The sequence below is a fragment of the Cornus florida genome, unplaced genomic scaffold, assembly GCF_030987335.1.
Source record: "Cornus florida cultivar Cherokee Brave unplaced genomic scaffold, ASM3098733v1 CherokeeBrave_3.0.0_Hap2_Chr02, whole genome shotgun sequence".
Classification (NCBI taxonomy): Eukaryota; Viridiplantae; Streptophyta; class Magnoliopsida; order Cornales; family Cornaceae; genus Cornus; species Cornus florida.
The window spans coordinates 89,861,206-89,884,382 of record NW_026775572.1 but is presented as its reverse complement, the minus strand read 5'-3'; the positions used below and the strand labels follow the sequence as shown (position 1 = coordinate 89,884,382).

General features: G+C 32.3%; 1 protein-coding gene across 1 annotated transcript; it reads left to right on the top strand.

Annotated features, from left to right (window-relative positions):
• Nucleotides 1-3,295: 3,295 nt before the first annotated feature.
• On the top strand, nucleotides 3,296-14,286 carry LOC132295444 (zinc finger protein VAR3, chloroplastic-like). Its single transcript, XM_059793715.1, has 6 exons — nucleotides 3,296-3,872; nucleotides 12,447-12,564; nucleotides 12,687-13,030; nucleotides 13,136-13,267; nucleotides 13,376-13,474; nucleotides 13,588-14,286. Exons 1-6 carry the CDS (start codon nucleotides 3,439-3,441, stop codon nucleotides 14,093-14,095), a joined length of 1,635 nt encoding a protein of 544 aa, XP_059649698.1. The 5' UTR covers nucleotides 3,296-3,438; the 3' UTR covers nucleotides 14,096-14,286.
• Nucleotides 14,287-23,177: the final 8,891 nt, after the last annotated feature.

Below are 23,177 nucleotides of genomic sequence, written 5' to 3'. Positions count from 1 at the left end.
AACCCTTCCTATATAAACCCCTCTTGTATACATCTTATTTCACATCAATATAATATACAAAGTTATCTCTTTTATATTTAACATGTAGCTTTGTTAAAACATCCATTTTTAGGCATGTCGTGTATTCTTTTTTCATAATGAAAATCTTGTAAGCTTTTCCGATCTATTTTGAAATTTGAAGGAGACGAAGAACCAATTTTATCCACCAAAACTTTTGTGCACAAGTTGTGAACTTGTAGTGTTGAATAAGCATGGTCCTTCTGCTAACACGCACGCACGCACACACACAAGTGGTGCCATTGTTGTGGGGAACACTATCCAAGTCCTGTTTTTGCCATATATATATATATATATATATGAAAGTCCTGTATATTAAAGTCTTGTCAGATTATTCACCTTTATTTTGCAAATTTGACTGTGCAGAGATTGTCATCATCATCATTATTCATCTACTAGTGTCAATGGCAAAAATGGACTCCACTCATAGTCCTTTTGGAAATGGCCAAAATCAATATAAAAATAAAAAATAAAAATAAAAATAAAAAGTGTAAATTGGAACATCATGTATTCTATTAACTGACCATAGTCAAGTTTAGGTGATCTTTTTTCCTTTTCAATCAATTTACACTTTAGTGGGTTATTTTGCTACCCGGACTGTTACCATATATACGTATCTTCTGAGGATACGAGTGATATCTGCTAGCTCGACTCTACACTCATTTTTCATAGCATCAGCATCCACATTCCAACAAGGACAAGTCCAAATATCTACTAATCACAGTTAGTATCGGACGCCTATTTTATGTAACGATTTTGACAATTACACCATACTTTTTTCTAACAAGATCATGTATGCATAACTCCAATTTTTTCAACATTCACCACCGGAGGGCTAAGTAGAGTCTCAATAAGATAGGTAGGTTTAACCCGAAATTTGTTAAGGTTGTGGAGTCTGGATCACAAGCCTGGTTTATGTTGCCGATTCACGAACCCCAATCGGAGGTCCAAATGGGATTGATCACAATGAGCAGTGTTGGCTATGATCGAAGTCTGATCGATCGAAGCAAATATCGATCACAGAGATTGGTGTAAGTTTCGATTGAAATTTTATGAGTTTTTTCATTGATTGTAGGTTCGGGGAGATTTTCAGTTTTCTTAACCTAAAAGTGATCCCCTATTTATAATAAGTCTTGTTCAATCCTAGTATGAGTGTGTGGTGCGAGATAACTAGAGAGCAGAGAGAGTTCTCCGTTATAAACACATATTATTATTAAAATTTTTTGATACACTCCATCAAAAGATTTTGCCAAACCTCGTGAATCATGTTATCTTGTGTGATTGTTTTCTCCCTTACTAACTTTATGCGCATAAACTATTTGTACTAGTTGTAGTCAGTTGGAGCACAAAGATAAAAAAAAAAATTTAAAAAAAACGATTTTTGGCCACATATGAAAGTGTTGCTATTCCACAAGGTTAGACACCTATTCTGCAAATTGGTTTGTGACAACATTGTCATCAACAACTACTGCCTATGGCAAAATGAGCTCCACCACTCACAGTCCTAAAGAAAACAAATGGCCAGCATCAAACTGAAGAAAACAAGAAAAACTATATATATATATATATATAGTTTTTCTTGTTTTCTTCAGTTTGATGCTGGCCATTTGTTTTCTTTAGGACTGTGAGTGGTGGAGCTCATTTTGCCATAGGCAGTAGTTGTTGATGACAATGTTGTCACAAACCAATTTGCAGAATAGGTGTCTAACCTTGTGGAAAGATAACACTTGCGAAGATTTTTCTATACCTGGCATATATATATATTTCCATCTATATATATAGATAGATAGATATGTATATTCTTCTAAATTAAGCCTGTCCAAGCATACCTATTGCTTTCTACTGGAAAAACTATCACCCCTTTCGAATCAGATTCAATTTTTTCCACATACAATGGGTATCACTTAAAGTGGAAATTCTGCAGTTAATGATGCTCTTAGGAAAGCTAAGTGTAAATTGGAGCAGAATATATACATACATACATATATATATATATATACACATACATACATATATATATATTGTGTCATAGTCAAATATATATATATCTTATCTTTCTTCATTTTAATCGATTTGAACTTGACTTTTGGTCTGTTTTGTTCCCCCCTATATAGAAAGTATCACAAATCCTCTTTATTTCCTTTTCCGTGTACTCTGTAGAAAAAAAAGAATTTGACCATACAAATCTTGGTTTGTCGTATTCATTTTTTTTGTTTTTTTGTTTTAATGAGAGATTTTGTACTGTGGATTGCGTAAAAAATGATAAAGTCATCAATTTTGGAAAGAATTCAAATTATAAAACAAAGTACTCTTTAATTGGAATGTAAAAGCAATCACTTTAGAAAAAGTAATTTCACATGAATCTAAATTAAAATAAATACTATCTAATCAAGGCATGTAGTTATGTCAGAGTTATATCTTATTTTCTTTCAAAGTGAAATGTAAAGTATTCAAATTTTTTTTAAAATATTTTTTGAAGTTTTTGTAAGGACAAAAATGAAATAAAAGAAAAAGAAAAAGAAAAAGACAAAGACAAAAAAAAAAAAAAAAAAAAAAAAGTGCTATGACAGAGTTTACTTATACCTAAGTTTATTGAAGAAGAGCAATGTGCAAGTATTGATATTCTGTCTCAAGTAAAACTATAGTCATAATTTATGGTTTTCTTATAAGACTTTGTCCCTTTTTTTTTAAGCATCCAACATTTATATACTTCAATTTAAGGGGAAAAGAAAATGAAAAAGAAAAAGGAAAAAAAAAAAAAAAAAAAAAAAAAAACAAACCTGACACTATTCAATAATTAGTTCAGTTCTTGCCGGAACCAAAACCATTTTCAATGGTTTCAAAATTTTAAAATTGGAATTGAAGTACCGGTTATGATTGTTAATGGTTTGTGCACCCCTAATTATTACAATTTCTAATTTAATTGATGAATTGAGTGGGAGAGGATAAAAAAAGAAAAAAATAAGAAAAAATTTATATTTTTGTTTACTTTCGACATTATCAACTCACATTTATATAAGATTCACATGATTATTCGAAATAAGAGAGCTTTGAATAGGCATTACAAGCTTCTAGTTCATGTTTGGTTGACATTGAAAAATAAAAACTTCTTTGATTTAATTCTCGAAAAACGGATTAAAAAAACCCTGAAAACCCAAAATTAAATATGTCAAACAAACTGATATTTTAAATTATTTTGTATTTTTCAAAACATTCGAGAATATAAAATTGTTTTATGAGAATTCCAAGCCAGCCCTAAATTTTATTCACTGATTTATCTCAAGTCCGGATATCTGCGGCTCTTGTTTCCGAACTGTCCAAATTCCTAATTGAAGGAAAGTTTGCTGATTTCCCGCCAAAAAAAAGTAATTGTGTTGTGGAATGTTGAAGCTGTTACTAGCAAACCATGGACATCACCTTCAAGCCCTCAAATTCCAATTTAGAAACCCTAAATTTCTCGTACGCATTTCTCATATTCACAGCACCTGCAAAACCCTAGTTCCCAATTCGAAGCTAGGGTTCGTCTTGGATGGGTTTGAAGAGCTACAATCCTCAAAGCCGCAAGAAGAAAAATTCGAGGGGGCAGTTGAAAACAATGGACCAACAGATGGAAGAAGGGGATTGCCAGAGTCAGCTAGAATTCAAATTTCGCATCCATGGCCGGAATGGGTCGACTTGATGGAAAGATTGTTGAAAGATGGCTATTTCGATGAAACTGGAAATCCATTTCGAAATGGTGAAATGGCTTCGAAGGATTCAAACCAAATTAGGACCGCTTGCCTCAATTTCGCGCGTGATAAATTTGATCTTATAAGGTAACGAGTGATAACTATGATTGTTTTGATGTATCTTATATGCATTTGCTGTCTGTGATTTGGCTTTCTTTGTTTTGGCTGGTTGGAATTGAGAAATAGGTATTAGTTTGAGCTTTGATTTTAAGTATGAAATGATATGGTGTTGGGGTTTTGAGTATGCGTACAACCTGTTTGATAATGGAATCAAGTGAGAGGCATAATTTATTTTGTTAAACTTTGGTACTTCATGTCATTGAGGTCACCATAAAGTAACTTATTTTTTAAATGTTGCAATGGCACAACCACTTCAGATCACTAGCTTAGAATTGTGATCCAAGCAAACATTTCTTGTGTGGGTTCCGTTGAAAACGCTGCTTGATTGAATTGTATACTAGTTTTGGGTTGTATATCGTTTGAGGTCAAGCTGACAGATATTAGGCATTTGGTAACAGCAGCTCAATAATTTGGCAAATAACCCAATTTTCACCCCTTCATTTCGAAGAGGCCAACCTAGGTAACAGTCTCAGTATGTGCTTTTAACTTTTTATTTTTAAGAATCTTTATTTATAAATATAGAATAATAGATTGATAACAATCCATATGCCTTTAATATTGGTCTTTCATGTTACAATATGCAGGTAGGCCTTATTATATGCTGTTCATTAAAGTAGGATCTTTATTTATAAATGTACATGAGTTACAATCAGTATTGACTGTGAGTAATTTCTATTTGTTTTGATGATGCAAATATATCTCGTAATTTGACTAGATTTTGTGTGATTCTTAGCAGCTGTTTCTCTTTAGTGAATTTTGTTGAAGACTCTTCTTGCATTCAATAAATAGCCATGTAGGCTGGCATATCCGCTAAACGCATGTTATTAACTTTTGGACATATTGAGAGCTGACAATGAGACTATAGTTTATGTTTCAGGCTAGAAAGCTCTTAAAAAATTTCGGATATGCTATACATGCTGTTAATTTTTAAATATCTTTGACAAATTGTATTCTTAAATGTCAATGAGCTACAATTTATGTTGCATTTTATATTGCTTGATGTTATGAGTAGGAAACTATAATTAGTATTCGTTTTAAACTTTTGCTCAGATTTTTATACACCCTTAAGTATCAGCAGAGTGTACACTTACTTGATGTTACAAGTAGGAAACTATAATTACTATTCGTTTTAAACTTTTGTCAGATTTGTATACACCCTGAAGTATCAGCACTGTCTACATACTCATGGCTTAGAAACTGAAACACTTTTTCCGTTTGCTTTGATGTAAAACATTTTTTGCATTTTCTGGTGTTTGGTTGAACATAAAACTGAGTAAATCATTTCACTGGTAAAATATTTTACATCCTTTATTGCAAAATGACTTATCAGGGGAAAAAAAAAAAAAAAAAAAATGACTTATTGATAAAAAAATCCGCTAGTCATTTTACAGTCTTCTTGGTCGACCTTTCTTGTGTTGACTTATCTTAATGCTAACTAAAACAGCAATATCTCTCTTCCTCTGTTCGTCCCTTTCCCCACAATTGAAGCATGTTTTAAACCATTATTTTATCTCTCTATATATATACATCACCAGCTTTATTATAATCAAACAACCCTTCCTCTCTCTCTCTCTCTCTCTCTCTCTCTATATATATATATATATATATATATATATATATAGATATATATGTATGTATGTATGTATGTATCATCAAAATGGAGTTGTTTCTCCCTCCTCTCTCCATATACTTCAAAAAATACTGATTTTTTCTCTCTACTTATACGTTTTTTACTACACATACATAGGAATCTTCCATCGCTTAACAGAGTGCACAAAGGAAAACTGCTGTCAATTTTCCCATTTGAATCCCTAACAATTTTCGCGCGAAACTAATTATACTTTCCACCACAAATCTCAATCATCAATCTCCAGAACAATTCTTTTACTACCTTTCAAATTGACACCCTCTATCAAACTAATTCTCCCTGTCTCTTCACCACACATAAACCAAAACCCAATCCATGATTCAAACCCCGAGACAAATCCAATCTGATCCATTTTTACCAGCACTGTCAAAGAAAACTGCTACTAACGAAGAAAGCATAGCTCCACTTCATGAGAGGTTATCACTAGTTTCGGGTTGTATATTGTTTGAGGTCAAGTTGGCAGATATTAGGCATTTGGTAACAGCAGCGCAATAATTTGGCAATTAACCCAATTTTTGCCCCTTCATTTCGACGAGGCCAACCTAGGTAACGGTCTCACTATGTGCTTTTAACTTTTTGTTTTTAAGAAATCTTTATTTCTAAATATAGAATAATAGATGAATAATAATCTATATGACTTTAATATTGGTCTTTCATGTTACAATATGTAGGTAGGCCTTATTATATGCTGTTAATTGAAGTAGGATCTTTATATTTATAAATGTACATGAGTTACTATATGTTGTATTGATTGTGAGTAATTTCTATTTGTTTTAATGATGCAAATATATCTTGTAATTTGACTAGATTGTGTGATTCTTAGCAGCTGTTTCTCTTTAGTGAATTTTGTTGAAGGGCTCTTCTTGCATTCATTTTATAGTCTTATAGGCTGCCATATCAGCTAAAGACATGTTGGTAACTTTTGGACATATTGAGAGCTGACATTAGGACTAGTGACGGACCCAGGAATTTTTTTGAGGGTGGGCGCCGTCAAAGAATAAAAAATAACTGTAGACAAATTTTTTATTTTTTTTTTTGAAGTGGGGCATTTTAAAAAAATTGAGTGGGGGCATTTTTGAAATTTTAACTAAAATTTTAGTTAATAATATAAATTAGAAAAAATCCAGTGGAGAAATAAGTGAGGTGAAAATTTGAAGGGGGCCATTTTAAAAAATTGAGTGGGGGCATTTTTGAAATTTTAACTAAAACTATATGTGATAATGTAATTAAGAAAAATTCCAGTGGGGGCATCCACCCCCCTCTGGGTCCGTGCCTGATTGGGATTGTTTCAACCTAGAAAGCTCTTTAAAAAATTTGGATATGCTATACATGTTAATTTTTAAATATATTTGATGAATTGTATTCTTAAATGTAAATGAGTTACAACTTACATTGCATTTTATATTGCTTTTACTTGATGCTACAAGTAGGAAACTATAATTACTATTTTTTTTTTAGCTTTTGCTCAGATTTTGTTACACCCTTAAGTAGCATCACAGTGTACACTCACTTGATCATGATATTACAAGTAGGAAACTGTAATTACTATTCGTTTTTAACTTTTGCTCAGATTTTTATACACCCTTACATATCAGCAGTGTGTGCATACTCCTGGCTTAAAAAGTGAAAACACCTTTTCCATTTGCTTTGATGTAAAACATTTTCTGAAAACATATTTTTTTTTGCATTTTCTGGTGTTTGGCTGTACATAAAACTGAGTAAATCATTTCACTGGTAAAATATTTTACATCCTATATTGCAGAGTGACTTATTGATAAAAAAATCCTCAAGTCATTTTACAGTCTTCTTGGTTGACCTTTCTCGTGTCGACTTACCTTGACGCTAACTAGAACAGCAATATCTCTCTTCCTCTGTTCGTCCCTTTCCCCACAATTGAAGCATGTTTAAACCTCCATTTTCTCTCTCTATATATGCATCACCAGCTTCAGTATAGTCAAAGAACTCTCTCTCTCTACATATACATTTTTTTTTATTACACACACATAGGAATCTTCCATCGCTTGGCGGAGTGCACAAAGGAAAACTGCAGTCAATTTTCCCATTTGAATCCCTAACAATTTTCGTGCGAAACAAACAAATCTAAGTTGCAATCTCTTTTTTCTCCCCTTATCTCCAAATCTAATTATACTTTCCACCACAAATCTCAATTACCAATCTCCAGAACAAATCTTTTACTACCCCTCAAATTGACACCCTTTATCAAACTAATTCTACCTGTCTCTTCACCACACATAAACCCAAACCCAATCGATGATTAAAACCCCGAGACAAATCTAATCTGATCCATTTTTACCAGCACTATCAAAGAAAACTGCTAGTAACAAAGAACGCATAGCTCCACTTCATTTGAGGGTTATCACTTTCTCTTTCTAAAGTCTAAATGTGTATGCATATATCGTGTTAGTTTGGTGAGAAACCTAACGTAAAGAAAAGAAAATATTTTGGGTTTCATGCTTAATGTGTACGTCCTTTTTTAAAAACTGAATTTCTAGAAAGGATTTTTATTTTTATTTTACAAAAAAAGTATTTTCAGGATTCAAGCCAAACACGCAAAAATGTTTTTTGAAGAACCTTTTACATGTACAAGATTTGATATTTTTATTATTATTATTATTTGTGCTATGAAAAATATTTTATGTTGAACAAATGGAACCTTAATAAAATAATATGGAGTTAGAGGCAAAAAGAAAGTGAATAAAAAATAAAACAAAACAAAAAGTTTAAAAAATGCAGCAAGCCTTGAGCAAACTTGTTCCAAATCCATAACAAGAATATAACAATTGTACTTTTGAGCTTCATCTTAAAACAAAAACTAAGTAATAGAACAAAGAATATGAGAACCAAGAGAAAGGAGTATCTAATAGAACTTTTTTAGCTTCTGACACTGATATCGTGAAACCCAGTATATATAACGTTCAAAGCTTATATCTTGCTGTTTAATCCTAATCTGTTGTATTACTCCAATTTTCATGACTTCTCTAATATCTTTTCAGTCCAATCAAATGGAGAGTATTTTAAAAATTAAAGAGGAGCACTGATAGACAAAATTTATTTTATTTGCAATAGTTTTGTGCAATTACTTATAATAAAATATACATGAATGAGTTTGGTGCAATAATATGCTAAAAGATCCCATGTACTAAGGCACAGTTTATAATCACTAAATGGCGTACACTACTTCATGTATCTATTGCTCTCCTTTTTCTTCCAACAGTTTAGACATAGGAAAACCTAAAGTTTCATTTTTTCAGTGTTTTAGAACAATACAGGGTCTTTTGTGGAATGTAGGAGAATAGGGCCTCTTTTTGTTAAAGATTATCACTATAATGTAGACCTTTTTCTAAAGAGTAGTAGCTGTTCCTTTCTTTCTTGACAGTTCTATGATTTCACGAAATATTACTGATTTTCAGGAAGTAGTGTATTCGATATTGAAATACTGGTTGAAACAGAAGTAGCCAATGCCATTTCACCTTGTCAGCTCAATGAACTGCTCAGCCCATACTTGAAATAGAATAAAAAAGTTGATTTGAGTGCACATATGTGTGTACATTCAACTATTTTGGCAAAAACCTGGACAGAGGATTGGTTATTGTTCAAGAATATTATTATAAGAATGATTCCCTTAATTCACTCCTTTGGCATATTGATATGAGTCAATCATGAGAGTGATTTTAGGAATGTTTCCTATATCATATTTACCACATGTCTGTATTCTTTCACCTATAAATGGAGGTGATCACGTATACAAAAATTAAGTGAGAATGTACTGAAATAGATGTAGCCCTTTGTATGTTAGGGATGACGTATATCCTTGTGTTCTTCATGTTTGATTTCTCTCTTCAATTTTTTTAATCTTTCAACATGGTATCAGGGAAGGTTTACCATACTCTACTCCATACCCTACTTGTCTTGGATCTTCAGATCAATTCGTCTTGGATCTTTGAATCAACTAGTCTCGGATGTCCGAATCAACTTGTAAGGTCTCAGGATTTACTCGTTTCCAATCTTTGGATCAATTCATCTCGGATCTTCGGATCAACTCGTCTTGGATCTACTCGTCTCGGACTCTTGACAACTTTGTCTTTAGTTTTAAGTTGGAGTGAGTAAAAATCTTCATGTACCAACTTGAAGGGGGTTGTTGGAGAATATTATTATAGGAATGATTAAAATCCTTAAACCACTCCTTTGACATATTGATATGAGTCAATCATGGGAGTGATTTTAGGAATGTTTCCTATATCATATTTATCACGTCTCTATTCTTTCACCTATAAATAGAGGTGATCATGTATACCAAAATTAAGAGAGTGTAATAAGATTGATGTACCCTTTGGGCTTTATATGTTGTGGATGACGTTATATCCTATGTTCTTCATGTTTGGTTTCTCTCTTCAATTTTTATATATTTCAACTAGGGCTGTAAATGAGCTGAGACGAGCTTTGGAGTGCTCAAGCTTGGCTCGAGTTTGATCAAGCTTTCAGCAGCCAAGTTTGAGATCGGCTCGAAGGTGTTTGAATGAGCTCAAGATCGGCTTGACTAAGCTCGCTTGTGTGATGTATATCCGACTTTTTGTGTATATATATATATATACACATTTACCTGGAGAACTCAATCTATGAACAATTTATACACCAGATAAATGTTTAGGAATTACAAACTTCAGATTTCAAAAATCAGGTACGTGTATAAAAAGAATATAGATGAGATCGAGAGAGAGAGAAAATCAGGCGTAGGAAGTTGCAGTTGTGAAGGAATTTGATCTGCAATCATGACGGTTGGATCACCGACAATCATTTGTGATCGTGATGTTACTGGATCATCCATTTCTTTGAGTCCTCCTTATGTCGATCATCCTTTTCTTTTTGTTCTGCTATGTCGGCTAGGGTTTCGGTAACGGATGAGAAAAAAAAAAGGGGCTTGTGTAAGGAATGAGGAAATTAGTAAAAAGATTAATAAGGGTTTACTGAGACTGGACTGGGCTCTTATAGTGGACTGGACTCTTTTAAGATATAAGAATGAAATAATATTAGTTAAGTTGGGTTGTGAATTGGATTGAGCTTGGACTATTTTATGGATTCTAAAGCCTTCTAAATCCATATGTCTCTCTCCACACACACACACACACACACACACATATATATTGGCAAGCTTAAACAAGCTGTTTGACAAGTCTGGTTCACAAACGTGTTCATAAACAAATGAGCCGAGCAGGGGGTTGTTTGAGTTTGATTTGTTTATTAATCGAGCTTAAAAATTCTGTTTGAGTTTGGTTCGTTTATTAAACAAACGAACACGAACCGAGCTCTTAGCAAGCCGAGCTCAAGCTATTTGTCGAACGTTTGGTTCATTTACATCCCTACTTTCAACAGTTATGATTCTAACAGTCTGGCTAGCCAAAAAATTTTCTTCCCAAACACTACTATAACTCCTAAATATTTTCTAATATTTTGTACACCCTCAAGCCTTAGCTTTACATCTAGGTGCTATGGAGTTTGGTAGGTTTGGGACTGGTACTGCATGCCACTGTTCCAGTGTCTAGAAAAAAGAAATAGGAAAATACCTAATATAATAATGAGTTGCTAGGGGAATGTGCTCCTTGATTTGACCTCTTAACTAAAAAGCCTTATGCTAGACCTTTCCACCAATTTTCTGGATTAGTTGCAATGAATGTTTTAGGTAAATGCATTTTTGTTGGACATCAACTAAATTGATGCTCTCAGGCCAAAAATGGCTAGAGATGCATTTAAGCGTTGTATCAATTAAATTTCTGGTATTTTCCTTTACGTAATAAAATTTTAGGGGCAGGGTAAAGCTTTGTTAGGTCAATAGGACTTATGCTGGCAAATTTCATTCAAAACTTGAGTCTATATGCTTTAGTTTAGCCTTTGGTTATTGCTTCTAAAGTTAGACAGAATAGTTAGTTGAGTTACCTCTTGTCCAAGGGTAAAAATGGGAAATCGAAGTTTCAATCTAGGGCAAAAAGGTAAAGTTCTTTAATACTCACTCACCAAAATGAGGGTTCATGTGCATTCATTCATATCATTAAACCTGTCAGGGTTTTCAATCACATGTCTTGATTTTCAAAATAGTATTTTTGAATGTGTAAAACTGTTTCAGAATGTATTTGTTTAGAAATTCCTAAAGGAATAAGGACAATGAGTTCGATTGATTGAAGGAGCCATTGAAGTCCACTGTATTAGGTTTGATCGACCAAACTTATTTTTTGATCAAGTGAAACCTACTGGAAGGAATTTCTATATTTTTTTGTTTTTGTTTTTTTTTTCATTCATCATTCATGTATATATATGTTGAGTGTTGAACAAATCCTAGACCTACATGGATTTCAATATCGCAAGCAATTCCCGCACAAACGAGTTGAACGGATTACTATTTGTGGAGACCAAAGTACCCCATTGATTTTTCCCAATGGGTTCCATGAAAAATCATGTGTTAATGTGTGGATGCCTTTATATTTCTGCTTTATATTCTGCATCATGAATGATTTTTAATTTTTTACATACTTCGTAGCTAAATGAAATTTTAAAGTTTGTTTAGATTTTAAATCTCTATAAGAGTCCAGGTCTTGTTCGGGTCATTCTACGTACTCTGACTATCAGACCATGGGCTATCCTAAATCTGTAAGCTTCTTACCAACCATGTAGGGCATATTTCCGAACATGGTGACTTGAACATTTGGTTATGTCACATAGGCTAACAGCTGTTTGATAATTTATATCAAAAACAGAAAAACAGATGCCTTGAAATTCTTCATAATGGGCAACCAACATCGTGAGGCTGTTTATTCCTTATTATTTGGATGAATGAGATAGTGTTTTGCCGCTTAGTATTCATGTTATGGCTTTGCTGCCAGGTATTTCTCAAGAAAAGATGTCCAGGTGGTTGCAGGATCTGGATGTCCAAGCGTAGATAGGAAAGTTGTCAACTCAGGAAAGCGTCTAAGGGCGCACGTGGGCATTGATGAAGGAAATGTACGTGTGAATTTCAGTTGTTTTTTGGACCTCTCCAACCTATCTATTTATGTCAAAAGTGTTCTTGCTAAGTTAGGAGCATCACCATTCATAATATCTAATAAGGAGAGAAATTTTAGTAGGTATGCAGCTCCTGCATTCTGAGAGGAAACTGTGAGAGGGCATTCGTAAAGGCACGTGAGGATGAAGGCGGGCGGACTGTGGATGTCATGCGCTTCTTGTTGACATATGGACTTGATCCCGTCACTGGCTCAGTGGAGAACAAACCATTGCTGAATAAAAGGGTTAAGGAATCAGTGAGAAGGTTGCTGAAAGAAATGGTGGAGTTTAGCATGAAGGGAGTCGACTCCAATCCCCCCAAAGCAACCCCCTCCACGTGGAATTCATCTGTGCAAGAAGATTCAACTCACGAAAGACAAGGTCAAACCAATATTCCAATGAAGCAAGGTGACTGGATATGCCCCAAGTACGTCCATTGCATTTGTATCTTGTTCAAAGTATCTCACTTATTATTGTATCACTCTTCTCATAGATTTTCTTAGTACTTCTCTGTTTGAATTTGCTTTTGTAGGTGCAATTTCCTAAATTTTGCCAGAAACATTAAGTGCTTGCGCTGTGATGGGCTATTTCAAGAAAGGCTAAAAAAATTAGGGGAGGATCAGGAGCATCTTCCGTTGAAGAAAGGAGATTGGATATGTGCCATGTAATACTCTTTTTTCTGATAAGTATAATAATATGTAAAATATGTAACAAGTAATACTTATTCAGATTAGTGTTTTTCATTTCTCACCAATGCTTACAACTTCTACAGATGCAATTTCTTGAACTTTGCAAAGAATACAAGATGTTTGCAATGTAAAGAGAAGCCAACAAAGCGGCAACTAAATCCCGGGGAATGGGAATGTGAATCGTGAGTTTTCTACTTCTAAACATTGAAGCAACATCTATGACAATTCTTCCATTAGAAATAGTTAACTGCAATTTTACTGTGTCTTACACAGTTAGATATGTGTTGTGGTGTAGGTGCAACTATATCAATTTCAGAAAAAACATGGTATGCTTGAAATGTGATCATAGACGGCCAAAAGCATCAAATCATGCGGATGATTCTACTCAACCTAGTCACAGTAGCGGGAGCTATAACTATACTCAACCTTCTTTTAGACAAGGAAGACAAAGTGGAAACAGAGGAGTTGATATGTGGAGATTTGTGGAGGATGAGAGTGAAGAAAATGATGGCTCAAACTCGTGGAATGAGATTCCGGGACCTGTAGATTTCCCCATTATAGGAGGTAAGAGCGATTTGTCCCGGAACATGCAGAAGCAAGAAAGCTGGAAGATGGAGATGGCAGAGAGGAGCGGAAAAGCTGCAAGGGCAAGAGTAAATGCCCATGAATTCAAGTCTGCCATCACCCAGAGTGCTGAGTTCCTTGAATCAACAGATGATGAAGAGATGGCTGAGTGGTTTGGGCATAAAAGGAATACGCAAAGTGACAGGCTTGTATCGGTACCTGGTGAAAATCAAGATTGATTGAAAATCAATGGATGTGTTCTTTCAAATTTATATGGACATAATGAGAGCAATGATAAATCATTCCATACTTTGTCCTAAAACCTGGGACTCCATTGAAATTAAAATTTCTAAGCTGCCCATCTTTATTTAATCATAAATTTTATGATGATGGGGAAATTCATTAGGATAACCAAAAATATATATATATTTATCTTTTTGAAGATGATTTGATAAGTGAATTTAATAGTAGTGTGTATATATAAATGTATGCGAAATGTGAACAGATAGATAAATATAGATTATAAAAGTGAGTTAATTGAATAATATCATAAAAATAAGAAAACGTAATAGAAAATAATAATATACATATGCTTAAATCATTTGTTTTGTTCATACACAATTTTGTGTTCCGATATAGTTGTACACTGAAGTGACTGAACAGAGGGACTTGATCAGTCCTTTCATTACTTCTTTTAACCTGGTACTTAATTACATATAGACACATTCTTCTCTTAATAAAGAATAAATATAGGTATATTTATAAACTCTACATTCTTTTACCATCTTAAATATACCAAATTCTATTGACTCTTCAATATCTAGAGTCCTCCTCTTCCCGTATACAGAATCCTCATCTCTTTACAGCATTCCATATTTTGTCTTTCATTTCAATATATATATATATATTGAAATGAAAATATATAAGGAATTCTTTACAACATTCCATATTTTGTCTTTTATAAACTGAATATAAAAAAAATATCTTTTGAAATGAAAATATATAAGGAATAAGAGAGAAATTAGTACATGTGGAGTCAAATTTTTAATGACGAATTTTTAAACAATATATATATATATATATATAGTGTATCAAAAGACATATACCTTTATATTTTTCCATTTTCATTTTTTATAACAAATTTTTTAACATTTTTTAAACACATAGATCGGGTTACACTCAAAATAAGTAACAAAAATACAGTCTAATACATACCAATAAATCCGCTGGAGCCTAGCAATTTTGTGTATTTTTGTATATGAGAGTTAAACTTTTGTATCTTTTAACCTTTTATTAGCGTTAAACTTTTGTATCTTTTAACCTTTTATTAGCTAGTATTGGTTAGAAAAAATAGCAAAATTTGGAACAAAATTTATATTGGATAGCTTTAAGAAAAAACTAAAATAAATAATTTTTAATTTTTGAAATTTTTGAGAAAATTTGGAACAAAATTTATATAGGATAGCTTTAAGAAAAAACTAAAATAATTTTTGAAATTTTTGACAAAATATAATATTAATATACATTGTACTTGGCGTTTAATTTGTTTGGCTCGCTCACAAAAGAATTGCTCACATTGTTATGAAAGTGACTCTTGATTATATATAGACACATTCTTCTCTTAATAAAGAATAAATATATGCATATTCACAAACACTATATTCTTTTATCATCTTCTTAAATATACCAAATTCTACTGACTCTTCAATATCCAGAATCCCCATCTCTTTCCAGAATCCTCATCTCTTTAGAACATTTCATATTTCGTCTTTTATAATATTAAAATGAATATAAAAAAATATTTATTGAAATGAAAATATATAAGGAATAAGAGAAAGAAATTAGAGTCAAATTTTTAATGACTAATTTTTAAACATATATATATATATAATATCAAAAGGCATATATCTTTATATTTTTCCATTTTCATTTTTAAAGATATATTTTTCCATTTTAATTTTTTATGACAAAATTTTTAACATTTTTTCACATGGAGAAAACAAATTATATTATATGTATATAATACCACATATTTTCCCAACGGATTTTACTAACTATGACAGATTGCTTAAATTGTGCGCAAATAACACATGGTTGTAATTTTTGGTGTAGATTAATGGTAGTAATTAATGTTTGAAATGCACAAAATAGTGGAATTTAGGAAGATGATTTTTTTAGAAGTTTGAGTAGCATTAAGAAAAACTGATTAGTAATTTTTATTATCACAATTTTCTCAAAATTTAGTGTCCAGTAAAAATTTTGTTACAAAGTAATATCAAAAAAAAAAAAAAAAAAAATAGTAGACAATTGTGTAACTAAAACGTAAAATATTAGAAAATAATATAACAATTCATTTTTTATCTCAAAAACAAGATTAAATTTTAATATTACTAAAATTAATATATACAGATAAACTACTACAAGTACCCAACAATGAAAGATTAAATTTTAATATTACTAAAATTAATATATACAGATAAACTACTACAAGTACCCAACAATGAAGCACTTCACACAGCCTTCCCCATCATTTTCACAAACTAACTGTTCATATAATAGGATGAAAAATTGAAAATACTAAACTTAATCATGGTTTTTTATTTTTAACTTTAATCATGGGTTTTTGCCAAAAATATATATATATCACTTGTGCAGAGATGAAAGATGTGTATCAATAATACTCATCCAAACAAGTTGGATCATTTTTGTATTGATGGGTGAGAAGTTTGAGAAAGAGTGAAGTAGAGTGTGGATAGGGATATAGATAGATAGAAAGATAGATTAATGTTTATATATATGGTTAAATATAGATTAATGTAAAAGTTTATTAAATAATATATTAAGAAATTCTATAATACGTAGTATATAGTATTACAGATACACATACACTAAATAGTTTGGAATGATTTTCCAACACGCGGCTTGGCAAAAATTTTGGACTCGTAAGAGTTGAACAATGTTACGAAATCTTAGGCTTAGTTTGGTTGAGTTGAACAATGTTTCTTAGGTTAAAGGGGTTATTCCAAAAAAAAAAAAAATAGGGTTACCTAGGTCAAATACTAAAACCATGAAGTCAAAGTCAATATTTTATTACCAAATTGTCACTCATCATCTTCTTTAATCTCTGGCTTACCCTTCCTTGTCTTCCAAGTTTCTCACCAAACCCATCAATCACAGAAACTCGATCACAGGCAAATCACTTCCCAACGCTAGAATCAATGGAGCCCCATAGTTTCCGATCATTCCAATCGATAACAATGTTTCGAACGGTTTGGTTGAGTTGAACAATATTTGTTAGGTTAAAGAGGTTATTCCAAAAAACATAAGGTATGTTGGTCAAATGTCAAAGATGGAGTGAAAGTCAATGTTTTCAAAAAGATGGAATTTGTCTTGATTACCAAATTGTCCCTCATCTTCTTTAATCTCTCCCTTACCCTTCCTTCTTCTCTTCCAAGTTTCTCACAAACTCATCAATCACAGGAAATCGATCACACGGCAAATCACTGCCGGCCAAACGCCAGAATCGATGGAGCCCGGCCATAGTTTCCGTTCATTCCAATCGATAACTTTGATTCTAAAAGAAGCAACAAGAACAGTAATTTTTATGGTAATAAATGGACGGGAGGAGGAGGACGGTGACAGGAGTGAGAGCACTTCCGAGGACCAAGGGACGGAGGATCACATATATAGGAAAATTAAGTTTTTCGAAAAGAGACCCGGTCTCAGAGGGAAAACCCGGTTCACTCATTTGCCATCTATATGAGACAACACTTTTGAAACCTGGTTCACTCATTTGACTTTCTTTACTTTTCCCTTGTGAACACACATCGATATATATCCAAGGTTGACATAAATTTCAATGATGTTTGGAGACATTTGGTGAGATGGTGCACGCGGATTTGGGTTACTCCAGTCGGTGCGGCGGTTGGCAGTGGTAGGGCAGTGTGAGTATTGCAGAGAGCTTGAAGGAGGAAGAGAAAGAGAGCAGAGGGCCGCCGGTCATAAGAATAGGAGTTCAAGAGTTCTTTTGAGAGTTGAGACAGCAAATATTCAAAGGGCGGTTTGGGAATCAAAATACAATGAACACTAGATTTCCATGATTTTGGCATTTATCCTCTATAAGTTCATTTTTTTTTTTCTTTTTTTGGAAAAAAAGTAGAGTTATAAACTCCATGATTTTGTCCTTTCCCTTCCAAAAATCCTTTTTTTTTTAATTATTCCTAAAATATATATATATATACACACACAGAATTGTTTACTTACTTCTTGTTTATTTCTTTTTTTTTTTTTTATATATCCAACGATTAAGATTTAATGTTTGGATAACATCAAAGAAAGCATAAATAAGTAAATTTTTATTACTTACTTTATTTAAATTTTAATTTTTTTTAAAATAATTTACTTTGTGAAATAATTTGCGGTTGTTTTTACCTTTGCAATTATGATATCTCAAAGGCTTCGTTTGGATAAACATGAGAGAAAATAAAAGAAACTAAATTAGTTATAAAAAATTAAAAAAATAATAAAAAAAAGGATAACATTCATGTTGGGATAAATTAGAATGAAAAGAAAAGAAATGATATCATTCTTATTTGGAAGAAGTGAAGGGAAGAAAAGAAAAAAAACTATTTTAACGAATTTCCTACTATACCCTTGCACTAACAATCTCTCTACAGAAATTTTCTTGACTATCATTTCACCACCCACTAGCAAGAGATAAGAAATCTCCTTAATATTGTTATGATATATAAATATGGAACAATAAATATTAGTTTGTGCATTATTTTTAAAAAAAGAATAGTATCACAATAGTTTCGTTTTAATGTTCACATTCCCATATTATTTTAAAATTCTCAAAAAACATTAATTTGACAGAATAAAATATTTTACAAAGTAATATCAACTACAGCTATTGAAGAGTACTAGAGTAAACAGGTGGCTGGGTACACAATGTTCTAAGTTACATCAAAGCCCAAATTTCTTAAGCAACCCTTAAAAAAGAAATTCTCTTCCAACATCAGTGCAATCCAAGCTGATGTACAGGCTGCTAAAGACCAACTCTCCCTTTGCCAACTTGTCCTTGATACTAATCCAGATGACATCTGACTAAGATGCCAAGAAAAGCAATTGCTCTCCAAGTACTCTAAACTGTGTGTTGATGAAGAACAGATCTACAAGCAAAAGTCAAGTGTCCTGTGGCTCAAAGAAGGTGATTCAAACACCTCTTTCTTCTTCAAGTCAATTGCTTCCGGGGCTAATAGGGACAAAATATTATCCATTACATCTGGCCAAGGATTATTGCTGGAAACTGAACCTGCCATCAAGTAAGAAATCATTTCACATTTTAGCACTGTTTGAGGAATGAATAGGGATGGCAATGGGGCGAGTTTGGGCAGGTGTACACCCCCCGCCCTCGCAACCGTTTAGAAACCTTGCCCCCGTCCCAGTTCAAAATCGCAAAACGAAGAGACTTTTCACCCCATTCCCGCCCTAGTAACACATTTTTACCCCGCGGGTATCCGCCCCGCCCCGTTTAAGATCAAAATTTCTCCTTCATTTAATTTTTTTATCAACTAAAATTATATAATTATTGAAAAAATTCATTAAAAAATGGGTAATAAATAGTTTAACATAAAATTCAACATTAAAAATATTCTATAATAACAATTTTATAAAAGTAACAATATACCAAAACCAGACATGCCAAATTACATTGTTCCAATTTGGCTTCCAAAAGAGTTTTAATAAAATAAAAATAAAAAAATAGAAGATAGTTCATTACATAGTGGTAAAAAGTTATCAGAAAATTATTGAAAAGATTCATTTAAAAATAGGTAATAAATAGTTTAACATAAAATTTAACATTAAAAACATTCTATAAGAGCAATTTTATAAGAGTAATAACATACCAAAACCAGACAAGCCAAATTACAATGTTCCAATTTGGCTTCCAAGAGAGTTTTTTATTATTATTATTATTATTATTTTTTTTTTTTAAAAAAAAAAAAAAATAAAAGGAAAGAAAGAAAAAAAGAAAGAAGAAAGTTTATTACATAGTGGCAAAAAAGTTATCAGAAAATTCAGATTTCAAAACAATCTTCTCATAAGTTTCTTCATAAGTCTCCATAGTTGCACAATTTCTTCAACATCTCCAAAAGAATCATATGTTGATGATTAATCTGCAGAAAACATCACTATTCACTAAAAAGTTCAAAATTAGCATGGAATAATAAAGTAGATTCTTATTAAAGTTGAAACAATACCTTGGCAAAACTCAGGAACACATTCATTATCATCATTATAATTATCAGAATATATGCTGAGTTTGCATGGATCAAATATTGAATCAGTTCCTAAAAATAAAACATAAGTGTCAGATAATTAATGCATTAGAAAACAATAAATTAAAGAATTTTAATATAATCAATTTACCATCCATGTCTTCACACATTAACCAATTCTGAGCACACATCAAAGCCTCCAAAGTAAATGGATGAAGTTTACTCCGATGTGGACTAACCACTCTACCGCCAGTGCTAAAAGCAGGTAGACAGCGAGTTAGGTGGTCGCCTAAGGCCCCAACCAATAAAAAGGCCTCAAAATATTATAGTTGCCTTGTATATAATATATTGTAATTGTTTCTTAATTGAACACTAATTCTAAAGAATTTATTTCCTAAAATAACTATTCTTTTTTTGTTTTCTCTCTCATTATCCATTCACGCCTTTTCATTCAAGAGAAAAATTATTTATCTCCCAAAATATCTCATTTTTTTTCACAATTTCTCTCTCCCCCTCATTCACGTTGAGTAAACCAAACCCTAACCATTACACACTTAATATGGGCCCAAATATTTATATTCTTACATAATATATTTTTTCTTTGTCTATCTTATACACTTTTTTTTATACACGTTATTTTTTACACCAACACTATATATATTTTTGGGTAAGTTGCACCACAGTAAATATTTAGCAATTGTATTGGGAAGTGAAGAAACTTTCTAGATTCTCTTTTTTTAGATTTTATTTTATTTTATTTATTTTTATTCCTAATCCTCACGTTCATTTTCTCATTTCTCAGCAAACTCAAAAATTACAAGTCATCTTTGTTGAATGTGCGCAGCAGAATGGTTGTGGAATATAATATGGATTGATAATCTAGATAGATGGTAAATATATTTAACTTGCTCTTTTATCCAATTTTTACTTATTTTAATTCTATCGAAATAAAACTAAAATCAAATCACAAAGCAAAAATAAAGTGCAAGTAAAATAAATAGAGTTTGAGAGATGACACCAGGATTTTATTGAGGAAACCCCAATTGGTAGAATAGACCAATTGTAACAGAAAAAATCTCGTTGGATTCCGCAGTCCTGAGATAAATGATCCACTATGTTTGAAACAAAGTATACCGAACTTTGACTCAGTCTCACACCTTATCGTTCTACCAAAACCAATTGTTGACAATCCCTGACTTTGCGACTCCCCCGTCCAACAGCTCTCGACCTCAGGCTTACTCTCGATATCTGTAGAAAAGTTGCAGGTAGATCAGACAACACTCCACGAATGCTCTGACCCCTTCAAAGTGTGATCGTTTCACCCCTTTCTTCTAGATCTGAATTTGACGAATAACGAATTAATTCTGCTTTTTCAGAATTTCTGAATCTTCAATTATGCTTCAATTCCGATGAGATAGAGAACAACACACTTAAATCACTCTTGTATTTATGTGTGTGCTCTCAAAAATAAAATCAGAAAAACCAGATTGATTTTCTAAATAAAAATATCTCTCAAAAAGGCTCTCAATTAGATCTGAATTTTCTATGCAAAAGCCATGAATAAACCTATATGTATGACAAGGTTTATATAGAGTTTAGAATCTCCTAATCCTTCTAAAAATATAGAAAATTTCATGCATAGGACTTGGAAGGAAGTTGGAATAAAAAAAGAAACAATTAGAACAGGAAACTGAAATTTCTAATTCTGTCAGGACTCTTGCTACCGATTCCCAAATTGGCTACCGGTTTAAGAAGGTCAGACGCCTTTTCGACGTCTTTGGCTACTGGTTCCCATTTCTCCTACCGGTTTAAGATTGGCAGTGACCAAACCTTATGTTAACCAATGTTTCCTACCGGTTCAAAGATATTCCTACCGGTTCCCAAGAGGCAGAATAGAAATCTCTGTTTCCTTTAGCCTTCTAAACTCCCTAAGTGTTCTCACTCACTCACGTACCTTCCTAAAGCATTGTTCTCATCAACTCGGAGTGTAGCAACCATGAATACTTGAACTTCTTCAAATCTGCATCCGATTTTCAACCTTAAAATTCTAAACCGAACTTTTACAATTCGATCGGACTTTGTTTTGACAACGAAATTAGCCAATATACAATATATATATTTTTCACAGTTTTCCCAAAATATATATTTCACAATCTCCCCCTTTGGCAATTTCGTGACAAAACCCTAAAAACAACATATAATCTACCTAAGCAGAAAAAAGCAAATTACAATGATTGTCAAAGAAATAAAACGGAATCTTTCTTGAACTCTTGAAACTTTAACACATGTAGCAACCTGTAATCTGCACATTAGCTCAACAACACTACCCGTGAAGCTTAATCAAGAAAGATAAACAATCAGCATATATCAATATGTGAATATCAACATATAAATATCCCCCCTCAATTCTAGAAACTCTCCCCCTCAATGATCAATGATGCATATTCTCCCCCTTTTGTTACAAATTGACAAATAAAGCTCAACAAAGAAGGAAAAGAATTAATGTGGGAGAATTAACAACAAGAGAGAAAAAAAAAAAAAACTATCATTCATGCATAAGATATGGCAATAAGCACAAAAACATGATGATATATAGTAGCAATAGAATCAAAGATAAGTATCCAAGATAATACAAGTTTCACCCACTAGATAAATAAAACCAATCAAGTTCAAAATTACACACTTGATATCTCCATCCAATCAAAAACAAAAAATGCCTAATAAAAACTTAAAAGGAAAATCTTTTTAGATTGTTTTCATTTTTCATTTTTATTTTTATTTTTCTGATATTTGACAAAAATAATGAGATAGCAATTTTCATGAATTTCAAGCATATATGAGATCAAAAAATTTCTGAAGAATTCAAGAGAATTTTAAAACACAATTTTTAGACCCCACAAATTATTCAATTAAATCAATTCTCAAGCATGCAATCACAACATGAAATTCAACTTGCAATTTTTATGAAGATTTAGAAATTTGCGTAGCAAGTTCACATGTGCGTGTGCGTGCAATCCAATCTCATCAAATTTCAATCAAA